The 18,727-nt window shown below is 39.1% G+C and overlaps 1 protein-coding gene across 4 annotated transcripts in view; it reads left to right on the top strand.

The window, feature by feature from the left end:
• Positions 1-18,727, top strand: part of LOC105144894 (T-box protein H15) — a 71,351-nt gene that overhangs the window by 47,915 nt on the left and 4,709 nt on the right. For 3 of the 4 annotated variants that reach the window (XM_011054129.2, XM_087415394.1, XM_011054130.2), the window contains exon 5: positions 75-151. In XM_011054129.2, coding sequence (XP_011052431.1) covers positions 75-151 — 77 coding nt within the window. Of the gene's footprint in view, positions 1-74; positions 152-2,623; positions 18,329-18,727 lie in introns of those variants that run through there. The other variant, XM_087415395.1, reaches the window with a different exon arrangement.

Consider the following 18,727-nt stretch of genomic DNA (forward strand, 5'->3'; position numbering starts at 1 on the left):
TTTTTTAAATTTTAAATATTATTTAAAATCTTGAAAGAAATATCAAACTTGATGGAAGAATATGTTTCTTGCAGATAACGAGATTGAAGATCGATAGTAATCCGTTCGCCAAGGGTTTTAGGGACTCATCAAGACTCACAGACTTCGATCGGTAAGTTCAAACTCTCGTAGAAAATACAAGATAATACTTTCTCAATTCCATATTCAGAATTCAGGATGAAAAGGGATTTAATTAAAGAATTAAGAAAGATTTGAAATTCGCGCTGGCTTTATATCGATAACTGATCGAATAATAATAATAATAATTCACGAAAGTCGATTAAAATATACCTCAGCTAGCCTAGCAGCTAATCTGTCTGCGCCGCAACCGTCTCTCCTCGCCAGGGAGTTCCAAACCGTCCAGTCCCGGCGAACGCTTTTCTGCATAGCGGTGTAACGAGCAATCATAGCGTCCATTTATAACGACCGGACGTTGATCGAGCGGCCGCTAAATTAAAACCTATATTTTCGAATGAAATATCTATAACTCCCGTGTCGGCACGGCGCCGACGTCCTACTGGAAGGGGTTAATTAAAACGCGATTAGAGTGTCAGCGCATACGTTATCCAGCCGACAATTTCCTCGATTTTTTCTCACGCGAATCATCCTCGGATCTACGAACGAATTAATTGCTCTCGAAAAAAAACTACGACGCTCGAAAGAAATTACGAACGACGAAGGAGTTCCAATGTACGATAAAGATTGATTAATTATTAGTCGGTTTTTAAAGATGTTTGTACATCAGCTGAAAACTAAAAAATTAACCAAAAAAGCTAATATCAGCAAAAAATTGTGGTCGTAAATATGTCCTGAAGTCAAATGCAAAAAACAACAAGTAAATCTTATAATGGTTTATGCAGCGAAATTATCATATTCTGCTACAGTTTTAGATAAAAGTTTTATCTAAAACTGCAGCAGCTTTTAAATTGTATTTTAATTTGCGTGATTTCTAATATTCTAATATTTTTGTTTATTAAAGTCTTTTCAAAATGGTTTATAATCACAAAAAATTTATTTAATACATACTTTATTATTAAAGATATTTATTTTGTTTTTTTTTTAAATAAAGAGTTTATTTGATAATAAAGAGTCAATTTGATTACTATTGTTATCTTATTTAGATACTAATATTTATATAATAGGCTTTTATAACACGAAAAAGTGGCAAAATAATTCCAATCGAGATATAAAATTGCTGATAATTTATTTCTCTTCAAAAATATTAATTTTTTTAATAGTTAAATCGAAAGGATAAATAAAATGAATAGCTTTTTTAGCTTTTTTTTCAAAAATAAAAGATGCTATTGTACAAATTATTATTCAAAGATGGTTCCAAAAATCTCTAACAATCGTGTGTCTCGTTCCATGGTATGCAAATCAAGGAATTTTCCTGTTTATTTTCTTTTGCCTCTTTCTAATATTATACATCGCGTTCAATCGACTAGTATTCTACCATTTTATATTTCCGGGACAAGTTTTTACGCGATCATCCGGCTCGTTTCTTGCATCGCGTTTCGCATCGCGAGGATCCGACCTATCGACACGCGGCTCTTCTCGATCGTCACGGCCGATCATTACATCCCATTAGAACGTCGGCACTTAATCGCACACGGCGCAGACTAAATTATCGCTTAGATCTCTCGCGTTCAAGGCGGAAATTTACAACAACGTTAAACGTCGAAGCAAGTAAGATCGGCACCGAAATGAGCACGCGCACGCGGCCGATTTCGAATTATCCATGATCATCTATCTGCACGAATGACGATGCACCTGCTCATCACATGCATTCCTTCTGTCTTTCTCTCTCCTCTCCGTGTTTGCGGCTACGAGACACATAACGGAAAAATATATATATTTATATATATGCGAATGCATTTGTTCAGCGCCGCCGTCATCGCAAGATCATCTTTGATGCCAACATTCTGTTGTTAAAGAGATCCTAAAGCCGTCTGTATTATCGACTAAATCATATAATTTTTTTGTATAACAAATACTTTTTTTTCCCTTTTACAGATTCGAAAATCCTTTTCCAGAATTAAAGTATACGCGTTAATACGTGTTAAAACGATCAAAAATTTCGAAATTAATATATTTTCATCATTTCTTATTATAACATGGCATCTCAAACTGTCAAGTCATGACATTTGCTTGATACGAAAATTTTGTAACTTATACTTACGAAATAGTAATTTACAAATAATTTGCATGAACAAATAACGTCGAATTCTTAGAATTAGACTTAAACGTTTTATCGCGACGAATTTATTATACGAAAATTGACACGAATATACGACTGTGTGTATCATAAGTTGCGTGAAATATTGGTGTGGTAGTATATGAAGATATATCGATACGTTTGAAAAACAGTAACCTCTGGTAACAGTCGGAGTTTCGCTTTAGGATCTCCTTAACAGATGATTGTATGATTAATCGATTATCAATATTGTTTATCATGCCTGTATAAAATGGCATTTCAATCATTTCTTTTATTTTTTTGCTTGATGATAATTCGTCACTATTTCAGCAAAATATTCACCTTTAAATCAAAGGATTCAAATAAACATAAGAAATCACTTATTTACAGAAGGAATCAATTTGGATCTTCAAGATTTATTGATCTAAAGAAAGAAAGAGAAATTTTGGAATATACATATATCAGAGAATTCAGATTGCAAAATCTTTTCTATAGGATTCGAGAGGATTCTAAAATCTTTAAAAGTAATTTCAAAATGTAAACATAACGTATAAAGAGACAATTGAGAAAGACAGACATGTAATAAATAAAATATAATTATATAATAAGAGATAGAACATGAAAACAAATTAATATGGATAACCAATTTATTGTAATTCCAATTTAATTTTAATTGTAACATGTATACCAATATAAAATTAACATAATTCGGAACTAGCGTAAGACACGGAGGCATCTCTCCTCGTATTGTTGTAAATTATACGCCACCATATCAAGATTGAGAATTTTATGTTCAATTTCCCGGCTTCTTGCTACAGCCTTGCGTTTAAAAATTGATTAGTCCGCCCCGAGAGAGAAGGCAGGGGCTTCGGTCGCGGGGTCTCGGATTCGGTACCATATTTTACGAAAAACCGTCTGGTGCTCTCGCACCGCCCACCGATCCTCAGAAATATATTAAGGAACGCGGCGCGCGTTAAGTGAGGCAGGACTCTCGTCACGCCTCTTCCAATTTGCACGTGATCGCAGCTGGGCCGCTGAATGCCACTTTCACGAAAAATTCCCGGTTTGGGCATGGCACCTATCTCCCCGTGCAAGATCGTTTTGCGATTAATTAAGCTCATAATTCAGAACATCGCCGTTCATAATTCGCGCTATTAATGCAACCGTGTTTTTCGACCCCTGAAAAATCCGCGAAACTCAGCTGAACACGACCGTTCCATCGTATCGTTAATAATCCTCTCGATCGGCACCGAAAACCCTAACGGCATTTAAGTGTCGCGATTACCGCCTCATTACGATCGGATAAACAATTTAATTGCATTTCGCTTCTCGCGAGGCAGGTGCTTCACGACAGGTACGCGAACGGTTTCGTGATCGTTAAAGCGATGAGAAGAACAAATAAAAAATGAGAGCGTTCGAGAAAGGGAGAAAAAGCAGAAAAAAAGAGAAAAAGATGCAGTTTATAGTACTAAGACCACAACTTATTCCAGGAGAACGTACATGATATTAAGTAACTTAAGTACATATAGAATAATTTCGAACCAAAATTTGGTTGTACGTATACAAACCCTAAGCAATCTCCTGATACTTAACTAACAATAATCAACGGATTTCCGTATTTCATTTGAAATAAATAATTCTAAATTAAGTTTATTAATATTATTATATAATTATTTTGTACAATATTATTGATACCTTCTTTAAAAAATTCAAAACAAACAGTCAGGAGGCAATATATCATTCGGATGATTAATATTGTAATGATGGTTGGACGTTCAGGATCAAGTATTACCATCTTTATTTTCAATTATTAATTCTCTTCTGCGTATATTAATTCTAAGACTTGTTCATTAAATATTGACAGCTTAATTCAGAATTATGTATTCCAAACGAAAAACAGAACCTAAATTCTTGCGATTTTCTGTCAAGACTTCAGACTACAGATTTTGAAAAATCTGAATTCCTATCTCTTAATTCTTACCTTGTCGCAAACAATATACTTCCATCACAAATGCATAATTAAATAGACGCGACATAAAGCGAACATTAACACAGAAAATCTCTCTAATAGTCCTTTCTATCAATGCAAACTAAAATCTCGATTTAATTTACTCTTTATCTTTTTCTAAAGAACTGGCGAGATAAGAATATATAAAGATAAAAAAAGGCAAGTTAAAGATTGAAGTTAATCTACATTGGTAGAAACGTACACAAGAATTACACAACGTTTATTCAAGATTAAATAGCAGGGATACAAGAACGAAGTAACGGAGAACGATCCTGAAACACAGAGCGAAGGACGAGAAGCTCGCATTAGGGAGGGAAGAGACGACTTTATTGGGTGTCCGTTATCGATTCGCGGACACACATCGTATACATATACGAGTCGATTTGCATAAAAACCCTGCATCGCGATCCCCGAGAGATCGCCGCAAGTCGACGCCGTTAACAATTTAGTGGGCGTTGCTCGCGTCGATGCTCGCTCGGCTACCGGCGTGTCGTTCTTACTTATTAAATGAGGCCGAACGGTCCGATAACCGCCTCGCCGCGAGAAGAAGTCAGTCCATGGTGCGAAGAGGCAATCGACCGAGAAAAACCTACGAGCCGGCCAGCGGCGACGGAAAGAGGTCCAGTTGGGGTGGCACCGAAAGGGGGACGACAATAAAAGTAACGTGGCTTTTAATTACCGACCGATTTCAGCACCGTCGTCCCGCTGCGCGCTCTTGGAGCGAATATTATTACAGCACCATGCGTTTCTCCCGGGTGCTGCGTTTATTGTCAAGTATGCACATCGGATTATCGGCTCGCGTATCTTTTTTTTTTTCAATTCTCCCCGGCGATTCTTCGTGCCCTGCGCACTTCTCCGTCGCACCCCATCGCGATCCCCGAGCTGATCGTTAAAAAATTAAGTTGCGCGAAACGCGTCCGGCAAAAACACGCGAACTTCTCGTTTACGATTATTAATAGCCGAAGCGCGCGATCTTCCCACTCGCGAGCTGTATGCTCGCCGCTCGAACGATCTGCGCGTGGCGCGGCAGAAAGAAGTTCCGTGATGGATCGAGCCGTACGCGCGATATTTTCATGTATGTACGAGTGCTACCCGACCTGGACGTATATCAAAGCGAATTTATGCCGCTTCTCTATTAAAAGGAGGTGTGCGTGGGAGGTCGGCGGAAAACGCAGGTCTAAGGATCGCAGGATGCAAACACCGAAGGTCGCGATAAATTTATGGTAATGGTCCCCGGGCTCCGTGAATGCTAAAATCCTTGGTCTGTCCCTAAGACCTTTGGAGCACGAGTTAGGAATCGTTATTTTTCTTCCAATTATTCTCAGATTTTAGGGGACTCGTATTCCTGAACTTTGCAAATATAAATGATCTTATTGCTTTTTCTTCGTATCCTCGGACTCGTAAACGATGGAATTGTGACATTACTGTTGTATTTTTGAATACTTATATATAGATGTCTCTGAATTTTTAAAAATTTCTAATAAATAATTTCCTAATTTCATATAATAAAATTGATAATTAAAAAGTAATAAAATGATATATTTTCATGAGTTCTACTATTCTAATTCATCAATTAAATCCTTACCCGCGGCAAATATTTAAAGTCAACTTTCTTGGAAGCAAAGTCTCATATATGAACTGCACGCCAACTATTTATTATCTTGAAACACAGTTCTAATTTTCATCTGACAATGGAAACAAAGCTATTTTTCCATCTGACAATGGATAACCGTGAGATCTTCGAACTATTTACGACTGCCGCACACACTCTTTCCGTAACAGTAACCGTTAGACGTATCATAAGAATTAGCCAATCACAGTCAAGAATTCTAAAAAAAATTTGACTAAGTCTTATAAGTTTTATGATTACTGTTACAGAAAATGTGTGTGATAGTCCTAAGTCCATACAGAAAAATGTAGGGCAAAAAGACGATAGTAGATAGTAAGCAAGTTGGTCAATAACAATAAAGAATGTCAGAATGTCCAAAATGTTGCTTTGTTTACCGCTTAAATTTTATGTGTGCCATTATATAGCCTTTACAATCGGTTTGTTTACGCACACGTACCTACTTTCGTTCCATCAAGGCGATTTCATGGCGAATCAAATAACAACGAGCTACGTGTGCATTTTAATGACTCCACATCTTGGTTGCACGGACATGATCTCGTCCCGGAATCACTGCCACACCACGATCCTCCCTAAATCAGCACCTGCCTAACAGACGGCCGCCTAAATTCTGCATCGTCATTCTAAGACTCGTCCGTTATCTCGAGCTCTCGAAAAGTCGATCGGTTCGCTGCTTTGCATTCCGTTGAAAAGAACACCGCCATCGAAGTCATTGAGTTCCGACCACTATCGAGAATTATACGCCTCCTGCCACCCTCCCCCTTCATTTTTCGAAATTACTACACGTGGAAACATCCCCATAAAACTCGCTCGAGATAGACTACCGTGGGACTCTGTCATCGATAAAAATCTTTTAGGGTCACCAATACTCCGATAACGCTGTCGCTCTTGGCACTGGGTGTGCCCGCTTGGGATTCCAACTTTGTTAGTTGAAGCAACGCTTCGTAGCTAGTGCTAGCATGCGTAGCTGATCAGAAATTATCGATAGGCGAAAATCATTCCGGGTGGTCGGGTTATCGCGGAACTAATTTGGAGTCCGGTGATTCGATGCGGGTTCTTTATCAGTTGCCTATACCCCCATCTCACCATTCGAATTAGCAATACTTGTTGATAAACATTCATTCATGCAAAGACACGAAATTTCAAGTTAATTATGCTGTTTTGTTTACAGCGATATACATATATTTAAAAAAAATAAAAACTGTATTTATGGGGAAGATTTATATACGCGTCACTGCAACCTTTTAGCGATAATTTTTAAGTGTATAAATTTACTCTCTTGAGCAGTTAAACCTTCTGTGAATACGTCGTCTAGTAATCTATAGATACGTATATAGAATTATGTATATCTAAAAGATATATGAGTATTAGGAACATTTAGCAATCTATGAATCAAGGTGATTTACATTTTCGAAACTGCGCGTTCGATGGTTGTAAAAATTCATGGATTGATCAATATTTTCTGGCTATTGAAATTGCAATGCGCTGTATGGTAACACGATGCAACGTATGTTAACTTCAGATAATGCTGCGTTAGAAATATGAACAATCTATAAACCTAGAGATGACAATGTTGTGCAAATGTATATGCTATTACTCGAAAGTATTTACCCATCTTGTCTTCTTTAATTAAATAAAGAAGCGTGATTTTCAATCTATTTTAATCTTCTAGATGTTAGGCTTAATAATAAGATTTAATCAAAATAGCATTTTACTTATGCAAAGAGAATAATAGAATTACACTCAGACAAAGACAAGTGATGTCACGTAGGTGACAACTAGAGATTCTCAAGTAAGAGTCTGGACATTCAATAGCTTATTGTTCACCATCTGTTCACATCTGAGGTAAATATAACTCTGTATTACAAAGGATGTAGAATGAGTCACATAAAGTTTATAGAAGTCTATGTATATACTCTAACAATATAAAGTAAAATGTTGCCGCCATATTTGAGTGACCAGACTCCTACTGAGAGTCTCCAGTAACAACTATGCAGGTTTTATATATATTATGTATGTGTGTGTAGTTGAATAAACTATTTTACATTTAATGCAACTATAAAATAATTCATTCAACTGTACATTAATTTCACATAATATGAAACTTGTATAGTATCATTCATATAGTTGTCATTATACTACGTCTTTTTCTTTGAGTGTACAACGAAATTCAGGCGTACAAAAATCGGAATAAAAAAATACTTTTGAATAGTAGTGTAATTTTGAAAGGGCGCATTTGAAATGTCGGAGAAGAGAGATTACGAGACCGGGAGTGATTCTGGGCGGAAGTTACTGACATTGAAAGAACTCGCGCGCGTCTTCGCGTTCTCCATCAGCCGATGACACCGATCGTTGCCGTACTCGCTCCAGATAAGCACGTACAGCCGCGAAGATCGAGAGGGTCCAGCGCGAACGGCCGGACCCCTCCGTCCCGATGAGGAACGCCGGCAGTCGCCTCCACGTTAGCCGTACACGGATGCGCCGCTCCGGCGGCGTCCGGAGTTAATGAGAGAGCGGCCGTACGGAGCAATACGGCGCATGCACCCGCCCACTTCACGCCGGCGCTGATAGATAGATGCCCCTCCGGCCCTCTTTCTTTCACTCCCTCTTTCCCTTTTCTCTGCCTTCTCTTCTCGCGTACGTGTGTTCGGTCTCCTCCTCGCGTACGTGTTCGCGGCGCGCACAGCACTGCCGTCAACGTCGTGAAAACATCAGCACGGACAGCCGAGGATCGCGGAATCGCGGCTGCCTATGCGAAAGCGCGATGGCGGATGAGAGGCGCCGTTTTACGGTACAGATTGATGATTCTAGGACTAGGCGAAGTCGTTAAGGTCTATGGGGGAAAGTAGGCACTGAAGTTGTACATTGTTATTCAATGTTGTTTGGAACGATGATACTTGAACTTGTTGTAAAGTGTATTATCCAATATAGTTTGTCTAAACGTTGCAATTTTTGCTGAGTCTAACATTGAAAACAGAACAGGTGATCAGATTCAAAATAGGAAACATTTCTGAATATTGATTGAAAATATAACAGATTTTCAATATTTATATGAGTGCAGTGATGATTTAATTATCCATGTAATTACAAACAGCAAATAAACTATATTGAGTATAAAGCTATATTGGACATCTTACCTCATTTATATTCAAAGAAATTCTAAACGCGTTGACATACGTTCACTTCTTTCCTTCTTTTTGTACTTCTTGAACTTGTCAGAATTATTAGAAAACACTATTTAGCATTATATATTGAAATAGGAAACTTTGTATTAAAATTTGCTAAAACTTTGTAGAATCTTTGGGACCAAACTCTGGGAAAACAGCTTCGAACATGAACGTAGATCAATCTATATTTTCAACGTTCAACCATGTGTTATGTTTTAATGATTGTATCTAAGAGATACGCATTTGGCAGAGTACATTTCGGTCGCTACTCGCGCACAGTTCCGCGCCAGTCGCATCTCGGCCCGGTCGTTTGGGCTCGCGGCTCGCCGTGGAAGTGCCCCGAAGAAAGAAACGGGTGGTAACATAGGAGAAAGAGAGCGATTCCAAGTTCTCCCGGTTCCGGAGGGCAAGAGGAGGGCAGGGCATTCATCTATATTAGCTTCGAGAGCGGACGGCCTGTCATTACCGCTGCCGCTCTGGCTCTCTTCTTCCTCCTCTTCCTCTCCTCTCCTCGCGAAGTCTCTCTATCTTTTTCGTCTCACTCGGCCTACCTCTTCTTCACAGCTCGCACCTTCCCTCCGTCTTTCTCCCTCTCTCCTCCACCTCCTCGACACAACTACCAGCATCAACCCCGACAACGCAGACACCTCCAACCGATACCGCCAGTCTCCTTGCCGGCCCATTAGCGGGCCGCATTATCAAAGTGCCAGAGGGAGACGGACAGAGCGAGTCGCGGGGCACGGCGATGGACAAAGATGAAAGACTCCGAAGACGAAGTAGAAGAAGAAGAGGAAGGAGCTGGAGAGGGCGAGAGAAGACACGAGAGGTGGAGAGGCAGCATCAGTGGCCGTGGCTGCTACGAAGCTAATAACCGCCGTTTAAAACGCAAAAACAAAGGTCTCGCCGTGCATCATCGGGGCTTTAGGCCCGGTCAGGGGTACCCGCGGGAAGAAGAAACAGCAAGAGAGACGGAGGGAGGAGGCGGAGCAGGGAGAGAAGGCTCCAACTCGCATACACTCGCACATACACACGCATACGCACACTCCACCATATATCGGCTGGCTATCCGAGGCGTCAGGGTCATTACCGGATCATTACCTACCATACCTACTGTGCGACGACGATGATGGCCCGAGCTTGCGAGCACCACCGACAGACTTCCATCTCTCGTACACACATATACACGTGCATATATACGCACATCCCTATACATGCACGAGCGTTCCTACTCGCATCTAGAGCTCTGACTTCTCGGGCGTTAACGTTCTCGTACCTTTCTGTACGCGGATTTGCTCGTGTATGCGTATGTGCATGTAGGTGTGTGCGTACTCGCACACTCGCTCGTTCGACGCGGCGGCGATCGCGCGTCGGCCCGCTCGGCGGCAGCCGGGTAAATTACAGGCTCGACCGTATTTTGTGTTGTCTTGTTGTTTTTCAACGCGCCGAAAGGAAATGAGCGAGCAAACGCGTCACGCCACCCCGAACCTGCTAATTTCTATTCATATTTTATGGCTATTAATTTCTTCGCTGTTACACTCGCTCTCTACCCGTTTGCCTCCCCTTCGCCGCACTTCGCTTCACCTCGCTCTCTACCATCGTCTTCTCTATTTCCCCTCTCTTTTTTATCTTCGACTCTCTCTCGCCTCATTCTCCTTTTCTGTAATTCTTTTCTTTGTCTCTCCCCAATTTGCGTTATACTCTTCCTCTTGCCTCCTCCTCCTCTTTAGTGTCTCTTTCTGCAGCTTCTGCCTTTCTTTGCACTTTTCTTCCCCTCTTTTTCATCTATCTTCTAATATTCTCCCTTAACAGCATTCCATGTCGAAGGAAGAATCCGCGGAACTTCTTCAACCTCACACCTCTTCTTTCTCCCCATCGTCGGTTTCTTCCTTTGTCGAAGTCTTCACGCGATACGTTCGCTCGCAGAGACATTCAGTGCGGCCCGTGAACCAGCTTCCTTCTTTTTCATGCGTTTTGCTTTTCACCTCTCTTCGTGTTCCGCCATCACGAAGTCTGGCGTCATCCTGAGCGACGACAGCTCGCTCACTGTTGGTACTGTGAGCGGAGTTGTTAGCCATAAATCTCTCAATAATTCCAATGTAGCTTCCTCATTTCCACTCTTTTTTCTTCAAATTTAATCGACCTCCTTTTCATAGACATCGTCCCGTGAGCTCAAACGATCTTCGTTATTAGGAAACAGTGTTAGGAAATTCTTTTAGACATTATAGACTTTAGCCTACTAATTGATATTTCCTTGCTTTAAAAAAATCGTTTATAAAAAGTTAATTTTATGGTCGAGGAAATGGAAATTTGGATTAATCTTTTTTAACCTTTAAAGAGATATATGAATTTAAAATCCCTACCGACAGTCTTATGATTGAAAAAAAAAACTTATAAAAAGCAGCTGTTTTTTTTAAGTGTGTTAAAGTACTATTACAACTTTTAGTTTTAGATTAAAATGAATTATCCATTCGATTATACTCGGAACATTGTCTTTCATTCGTTTTAAGCTAATTCCCGTTTCTCGAATCATGTAATATCACCAGAACGGTAAAGCATTCCACAAGGAAGCTTGATAGTCCTCGTGGGATGCGTGCGAGAGGAACCGAGATGAGCCAAACCGCAGCATTCGATGAACTACCTTCGGCCATCAGCGGGGTGTAACCTATTATTATCTACCACTTACCTAATGCCCTATGTCAGCCCCGGGGTAGATGGAGAATAACAGGCTCTCTTCGGTCGACGGAATTCCCCGTGCTTTAATATCGCGAGCCATTTCACGTCACTTGAGCGCGCCGCGCGCGATTTTGGGGAATTTATCGACTAGGTGTCAAAAAGGTGATCAATTAAGGGAAGCCGTAAAGTATCGACTTCGTCGAGCACGAAGTACCGTGTAAATTAACTTTATCATTAAATTGAGATCAGATAACAATTACGCGTTTTGTACCTATTCTCCACTTTAATACTTCAATTATATATTATGTTCCTCGCGATGTTATGCTGAATTTTAAGGCGAAAATTTGAAGAGATATTTAAGTGTTTGCATCATGTTATATAACCAATGCTAAATTAAGAAAGTTAAATTTTATTGCGCGCACTCGAATGTTCGTTAAAAATCGGGACCAGGTTTTAATTCGAAGTAACTAACCGAGGAAAATCTTTGTGCGCGATATAACCAGTAGCGATTCTTGGCAATTAACATCAGCTCGGCGGCGATCACCGGCGCGTATAAGTGATTGCATTCTTATGCCATGGCCGGCCGTAATTTTATTATTTACGCGCTTACGCCCGGAGTCTGCCGGCATGCAAATATTATGTGCGAATTATCAGCGTAAACGCGTAAACTCACGGCCGTGAGACGAGACGAATAGGGCGCGGCTCGTGTATAATTGGATCGTGTAATTGGATAATTAAATTATGTTGAAGCTCACGCGATAGAACAACGCAAAAGGCGAGCAGCAAGGACGACTTCTCTGAGAGTGTCAGACTCTGCTAGACGCCGTTGTCGTCCCTACGCGATGATCGAGGACTTAAGGAGGTTCGCGTGAGAAAGAACGGCTCCGTTTCCCGAAAAGGGCCCTTTCGCGGTGCCCACGCATAGTAGCACCTGACTGGCACCGCGGGCCCTCAGACGACGTTGCCAAGAAAAGGGCTCCAAGAAAAATTACGGAACATTAAGGCATGCGAGAATATACTATATTTTCTTGTCAGAGCCGCTTCGGGGAACAAGAAACAGATACGTTCGAAAATTACGGATGCGGCTATTAACCGCTAAAAGCCGTCACGACGCCGTCAGTTTTGTTCCAATTAACTCTCCACGGATCAATTCCTATTTCTTTCTCTTTTCGATTGGAGAAGCGGACGCAACGCACATGCGATTACGCACAAAAAGCGTCTTATTGCTTATTACGTCCAGGAAATGTTTTTTTCTCAATTATAGCTGTCGGCTAGCTTATCCAATTCTAACACTAGTGTGATTCTATGTCAATTAAAGATAAGAGGAATCGAGTAATAACTTATATAATAGATGACTTATATAATTCTAAGTCTATATTTTCGAAGGAATTCTCCAAATTAAATAAAAAAGTTGAGTGTCCAGTTCCATCTAAATCTAACTAAATCTTTTTACATAAATGAGTGAAGAGGACTATATTTGAGGCATGTTTTGTTGCCTAATAATAATACATTTATGTGAATTTTTTATAATTTCCAGTTCAAGCGAACTACACGCCGATTATTCATCGATCTTGAAACATAACTTTAGACTGAAGCTGGAGTATGTAATATTACAAATTAAATTGACATGCAATTTAATTGATGTTCTCATAAGCGTCTTTAAATCACTCTAAATAATTTATTGCAAAAATCATCTTAGCCATGAATTTTTGAATCTTTCGAATTACGTATGGGATGTTTATGTGATGATGAAAAAATATTTATAATCCAGATTTTTAATTGCATTAATTAATCTATGTAAAAAGAACACATATCTTTTTCAGATGATGTAAATAAATATTAAATGAAAATGGACTCGCACAAAGATATGAACACCAAAATCCGCCTTGACCGAATATGGCCTTCTTAACTCATTTATGTTGAACATATTTCTCAGTCTATTTTCAACAATATTTAACAAATCTTTTCAACAATAATTTTCAATGAATGACAAGAAATTTATATTTGATAATTACGGTAAAGATAGTCATCGTAAAATTCAATTGTCGAGAGATGAGAAATAAATTTTATATTTTTCGCCAAACGAAGTATATAAATCTATTTTTCAAATAATTTCAGATTTGTCATGCTGTTCAGCTTTAGGCATGACAGATTGGACAGATTGAACAGATTTTGATGACCCGTTGAAGAGAGATTTTTTGGAAAAAACCCCAGGCTTTTTGAAAAAGCTCAACCTCCCCATTAGATTTTATTGGGTTTTTTGGAGGGATTTTTTTTGATAAAATTGATTATTTGATATTTTTGTAATTAATGATAAATGCAACGTAACATTTAGTTTACGTTGCATTTATCATTAATTACATATTCAGATAAAATTAATTATAAAAAAATTTTGTAAAAATATTAACAGTAATTTTGTTAAAAGTTTTTGTTTCTGAAAAGGTTTCTCAATCATGTAGTCGAAACATGTATAACATTATTAATTTTTACATTATTAACGATTGAAATATAATATACTTTACACATCAAAATCCGCGGTTGGTTCTATATATCCTTTATTTATATAATTTATTATAAAACACGAACGTTGTGACAGTGTGGTTATAAAAAAATTCGGATAGATTGTGCCGGATGTTTCTTTCTTATTTAACTATAAACTAGTCTCTCTCTCTCTCTTCCTCCCCTCCCCTCCCCCTCTCTCGCTCTTTCTCTCTCTTTCTCTCCTGAACGACGGTACTCGAGGGGTGTAGCCGCGAGAACGTCATGGACATTTTAATGGGTAACGGCAGTGGCCTCTAATTAGAACGTTTCGACCGTAACCGCGCCATTACGGGGGAAAACGCAGACTCGTCAGATCGATGAGGAATATTTATCGCGGTGTAACAATTACGGGAGCCCCGGCATAGCGCGAATAGTAATAGGCGGCCAGCCTCGGAGGCCGCTCTCTCGCCCGGCGAACGACTGTAATTAGGGCTTTTATTGTCTGTACATAAGGAAGCTTTATGAAAACATTAAGGATATAATTCAAGGCCGGGGAGAGGCGCAGCACTAGCACACTCCGCCGTGAATTGCAGCCTGGGCCTTAATGCACAGGAGATCGCGTTGCTGGCGCGCTGCGTCATTTCCGTTTTGCGTATACACAATACACACACACACACACACACACACACACACACACACACACGAACACGAAACGCGCGTAAGCCCTCTTGTGTGTGACGGAGACTGCCTACCTGTTTCTCTCCGTGTACGAACAGTGTAATTTGATTTCTGGATTTTTCTACAAGTCCTGTGTGATTAAGCTATTTTCGAAACTAAGAGAGATAGCGCGCCGAAGGCGAATGGTGGTAGCACATAACATCTTCCGCGCCTTGGATTTACATCCCTTACCCTTCGCTTGTCTGACATTTTCGAAATTTTAACTTTACTATTCTGAAACACAAGCGCATAATTAGTTTCTCGTTATAATTATATAACTATCGAGAATATTATTTGTATTCGTGCATCAATGTACAGAGCATAACTTTCAAGTAAATTGTGGTATTATAATATGTGTACATTATATATGTAATTTTTTAACACTTTATTACACATAATAATTTTCCGATTCTTTACTGAATATATATTATTCACTATTTACTATACAATGAATTGTTTGAGTTCCAAGTTAATTTTCATCAATTTTACAAATCTATACCAAAATTATTAAATGTGATTTTTACATATATTTTAAAAAGTATTTGTAGAAAGAATGATTTTGCTAAAAGATCTAAAATTTTGCTGGATTGAATAACTTACAGATCTGAAAATAATTTTGTTCGACTATTAAAATAGTTATGCTGGAAACTAAAAAATGATGAGCAATGTTGCAAAAAAATTTTGATATTCTATAAGCTATCAATTTGAGTTTTCAATAAAATTATTTTTCAACTCTGTATCCGCAGCAAAGTTTTAGATCGTTCAGTAAAATTATTCTTTTCGTATAAATTGTATATATAAAAAAATTATATATAACTTGGTGCTCTTAGTATTTCAAAGAAATGTAAGAAACAAATGATCTAATTGTGTGTATTAACAATAAAAATTAATACATCTAAATTACGCAAGACTGTAGACTGGCACGCGGAGTCTTGACACTTTCGTACATTTAAGATTTCCAAGCTGCGCTCACCTAATCGCGATCGAGATCCATGTTCGGGATCCGCCTAAATCATCGACTCCGCCCTACCCTCCTCTATGGGATCCTGTTATCCGCGAGATCTCGGATCACGATCGATCCAGACGAATCGATACACGAGGCAAGTACTTGGGCAAGTATACTCGCGGAACTCGACTAATAGAGTTCGGGCCCTTGACAGCGATATTTCACGAGAACAAGAAGAGAAATGGCCGCGGACGGACGCGCCGGTGTGTGGTCCAGCACGTCCGAGTGGACGGCGATTAGCCCCAGGCCTCCTAATCCCTCCCTCACTCCCCCGTAGCTGGTTTCACCCTTCGGGGTTAGGCTTCTTCCTCTTGCACGCAGTCTCTTCCTCTTTCCTGCTCGAAGCTTACTCTCATGCATCCACGTATCATCGCTTGCGTGTATATGCGTGTGTGTTCGTGTATGCCTTGTCTGTGAGTGCGTTTTGTGGTACGAGGATGTGTGTATGTACGCTCGTGCGCCTCCTCGGGTGTCGTGTTACGTGCTAAGCGGTACGGCCGAATGGTAACCGAGACGCAGACTGCACACCGGACCCATTGTTCCCGAGGCCTCCCTACGTCCCACCGTCTGCTCCCGCAGTCACCGCGTTCCCTTGTCCACCCCCGCTCATAATCGCGCTCTTCGGACTGACTCGAGAATGGGTCTTTTTGGTTGATTTGCCCTTCGCCATCTCACTTCCTCAGATCTTCACCGTCTCTTGATTTCATCGGATATCAATACTGTACGCGACAGAATATTGCAGTTACCGGATGTTACCACTGTAATAGCTGTTACCACTGCATTTTGCAAGGAATATACGGCGATCTTAACATTCCAACAGAGGCGAAATCGTCTTGACATTAACAAATCAATTTTTTTTACTAATTTTACTCAAAAATATCTTATAAATGAAGAATCTATTGATATACTCTATTGACATACACCGATACATGTCGATATATACTCATTATAAAAATACTATATTTCAGTGTTCAATGTTACACATATTTTCATCTTCAATACTACTAATGAATTAACTATATTTTTGTAATAACGAGAAATAAAAACGCTTTTGCATGATATAACTTTGGATAGCAAGAACATAACGGTTTTGTATAATTATTCATTCCAAAAGCTATGGTTTATAATATTTCAGCCGCCATATTTAATATCCTCAGAAAATTTTCTAAAATTATTTCAAATATCCTAACTTCGCCCACATATCTAAATAACATATACGCAACTAAATAACACATATACGCATAGAACTCTAATATATAAAGATATAGAATAATTAAAGATCTTGCTAGAATCGTTGCGATTGAATCCCTTTTGGCAGACCTCATTTCTCGCAATTCTCTTATTTTTCGTGGATCGGGTCTCGCACAGTCACAGTGGTTTTGTCTCGCCCTCGCACCACGGTTTTATGACCTTACGAGTCGGGACTCTCGTCATCGACGTGCTGGCTCGCAACTACTGAACGAATCCTTCTCTCCTTGACTGGGTGTCGCCTGCCCTGGTGACCTCCGAGGTAACTAGACCCGCGAGAGTCAGCTGCCCCCCTTCCACCCCCGGCTCCAGTCCATAGAGAGAAACAGAATCATTACGGGTACCGTTCGGGATTGAATTGTATAGTCCCGACGACGTTGGTCGCGCGAGATGATGAAGTGCTTCGCGCCGAATGTCTCACGAATAACGATTATTCAACATAACAAACAATTTTCTACTCGAGAAACATTAACTTCTCTTTTATTTTCCTTTTTATAACTTTCTATGAGATAATAATTTTTTGTCATAATAATCTTGTTGAGATTAATCTTGTCTCTATCATGTTTCTTTTTCTCTTTAATTGTATGTGAATAGATTGTGAAATCTATGTAGATTTTATTATGTTAGACTATTTCTTATAACAATTAATTTACGATTATTTTATTATTTTGTGACTATTTTTACAACGATTAAACTTACGTATATGTGAGTGTATTTATATCGTATATAAGATTTATATAATTCACACTCTAGTATATTATTTATATCATATACGAGAGTGTAGATTGAAGACATGGCCTAAAGTTCTAAGGACAGGAACAAATATGTTTCGGAACCTTTTTATTATGCACGCCCCTAAATTATTTCATGCACGAAATGCTGAGTTATCGAACGCCAGTTATGAATAAAGGCGTCTTCGAATATCTCGACGGACGCGAGTTCGCGGAACTGGATGATCGATAAGAGGTATTATTCGTGGGCGGCCCATACTCAAATTATCCGGCAGAATACTAGTATCAAGTTGTCTCTCAACCACTTGACTTTCGAGAAGCGCGAAGAACCAGCAGCCATTCATCGACGCTGCCCTTTGTCAAGATGTGAGATCAAGTAGACATCGAAACTTTTGGCAAATCATTTAATCTGGAAAAATGTTAGAAATATGCAGAATGCACTTCCTAGCTGTTTAACAAACATTGATTTTAATTTTAAAAAAGAGGACACGCTTTTCTTATAATGTTCTTTTTAAATAAAATATTGATTAAATTCTAGACTGATTAAATTGACTGATTAAATTTATTTCTCTTGATTAATTTTTATGTTAAGAATTTCTTTGGCTTAATAAGTCTAATGAAGATTAGTCAAAAATTAAAATAGTGATAAATATTTGAAACAATTAAAATAATATATCTATAAGAGTGTCATTGATGGGCACATTAGATCTGTGACAAAAATATAGAAAATTGTTTTTCTTTAAATCCTATGGATTTATACAAGCCAGAAAGAAGACAATGAAGAAAGCATCATTCCAATCAGTTAAAAGTGTAAAACTCAAGTAACGAAGCGGATT

This window comes from Acromyrmex echinatior, chromosome 18 (assembly GCF_024713525.1).
Source record: "Acromyrmex echinatior isolate Ae372 chromosome 18, ASM2471352v2, whole genome shotgun sequence".
In the NCBI taxonomy this organism is placed as follows: domain Eukaryota; kingdom Metazoa; phylum Arthropoda; class Insecta; order Hymenoptera; family Formicidae; genus Acromyrmex; species Acromyrmex echinatior.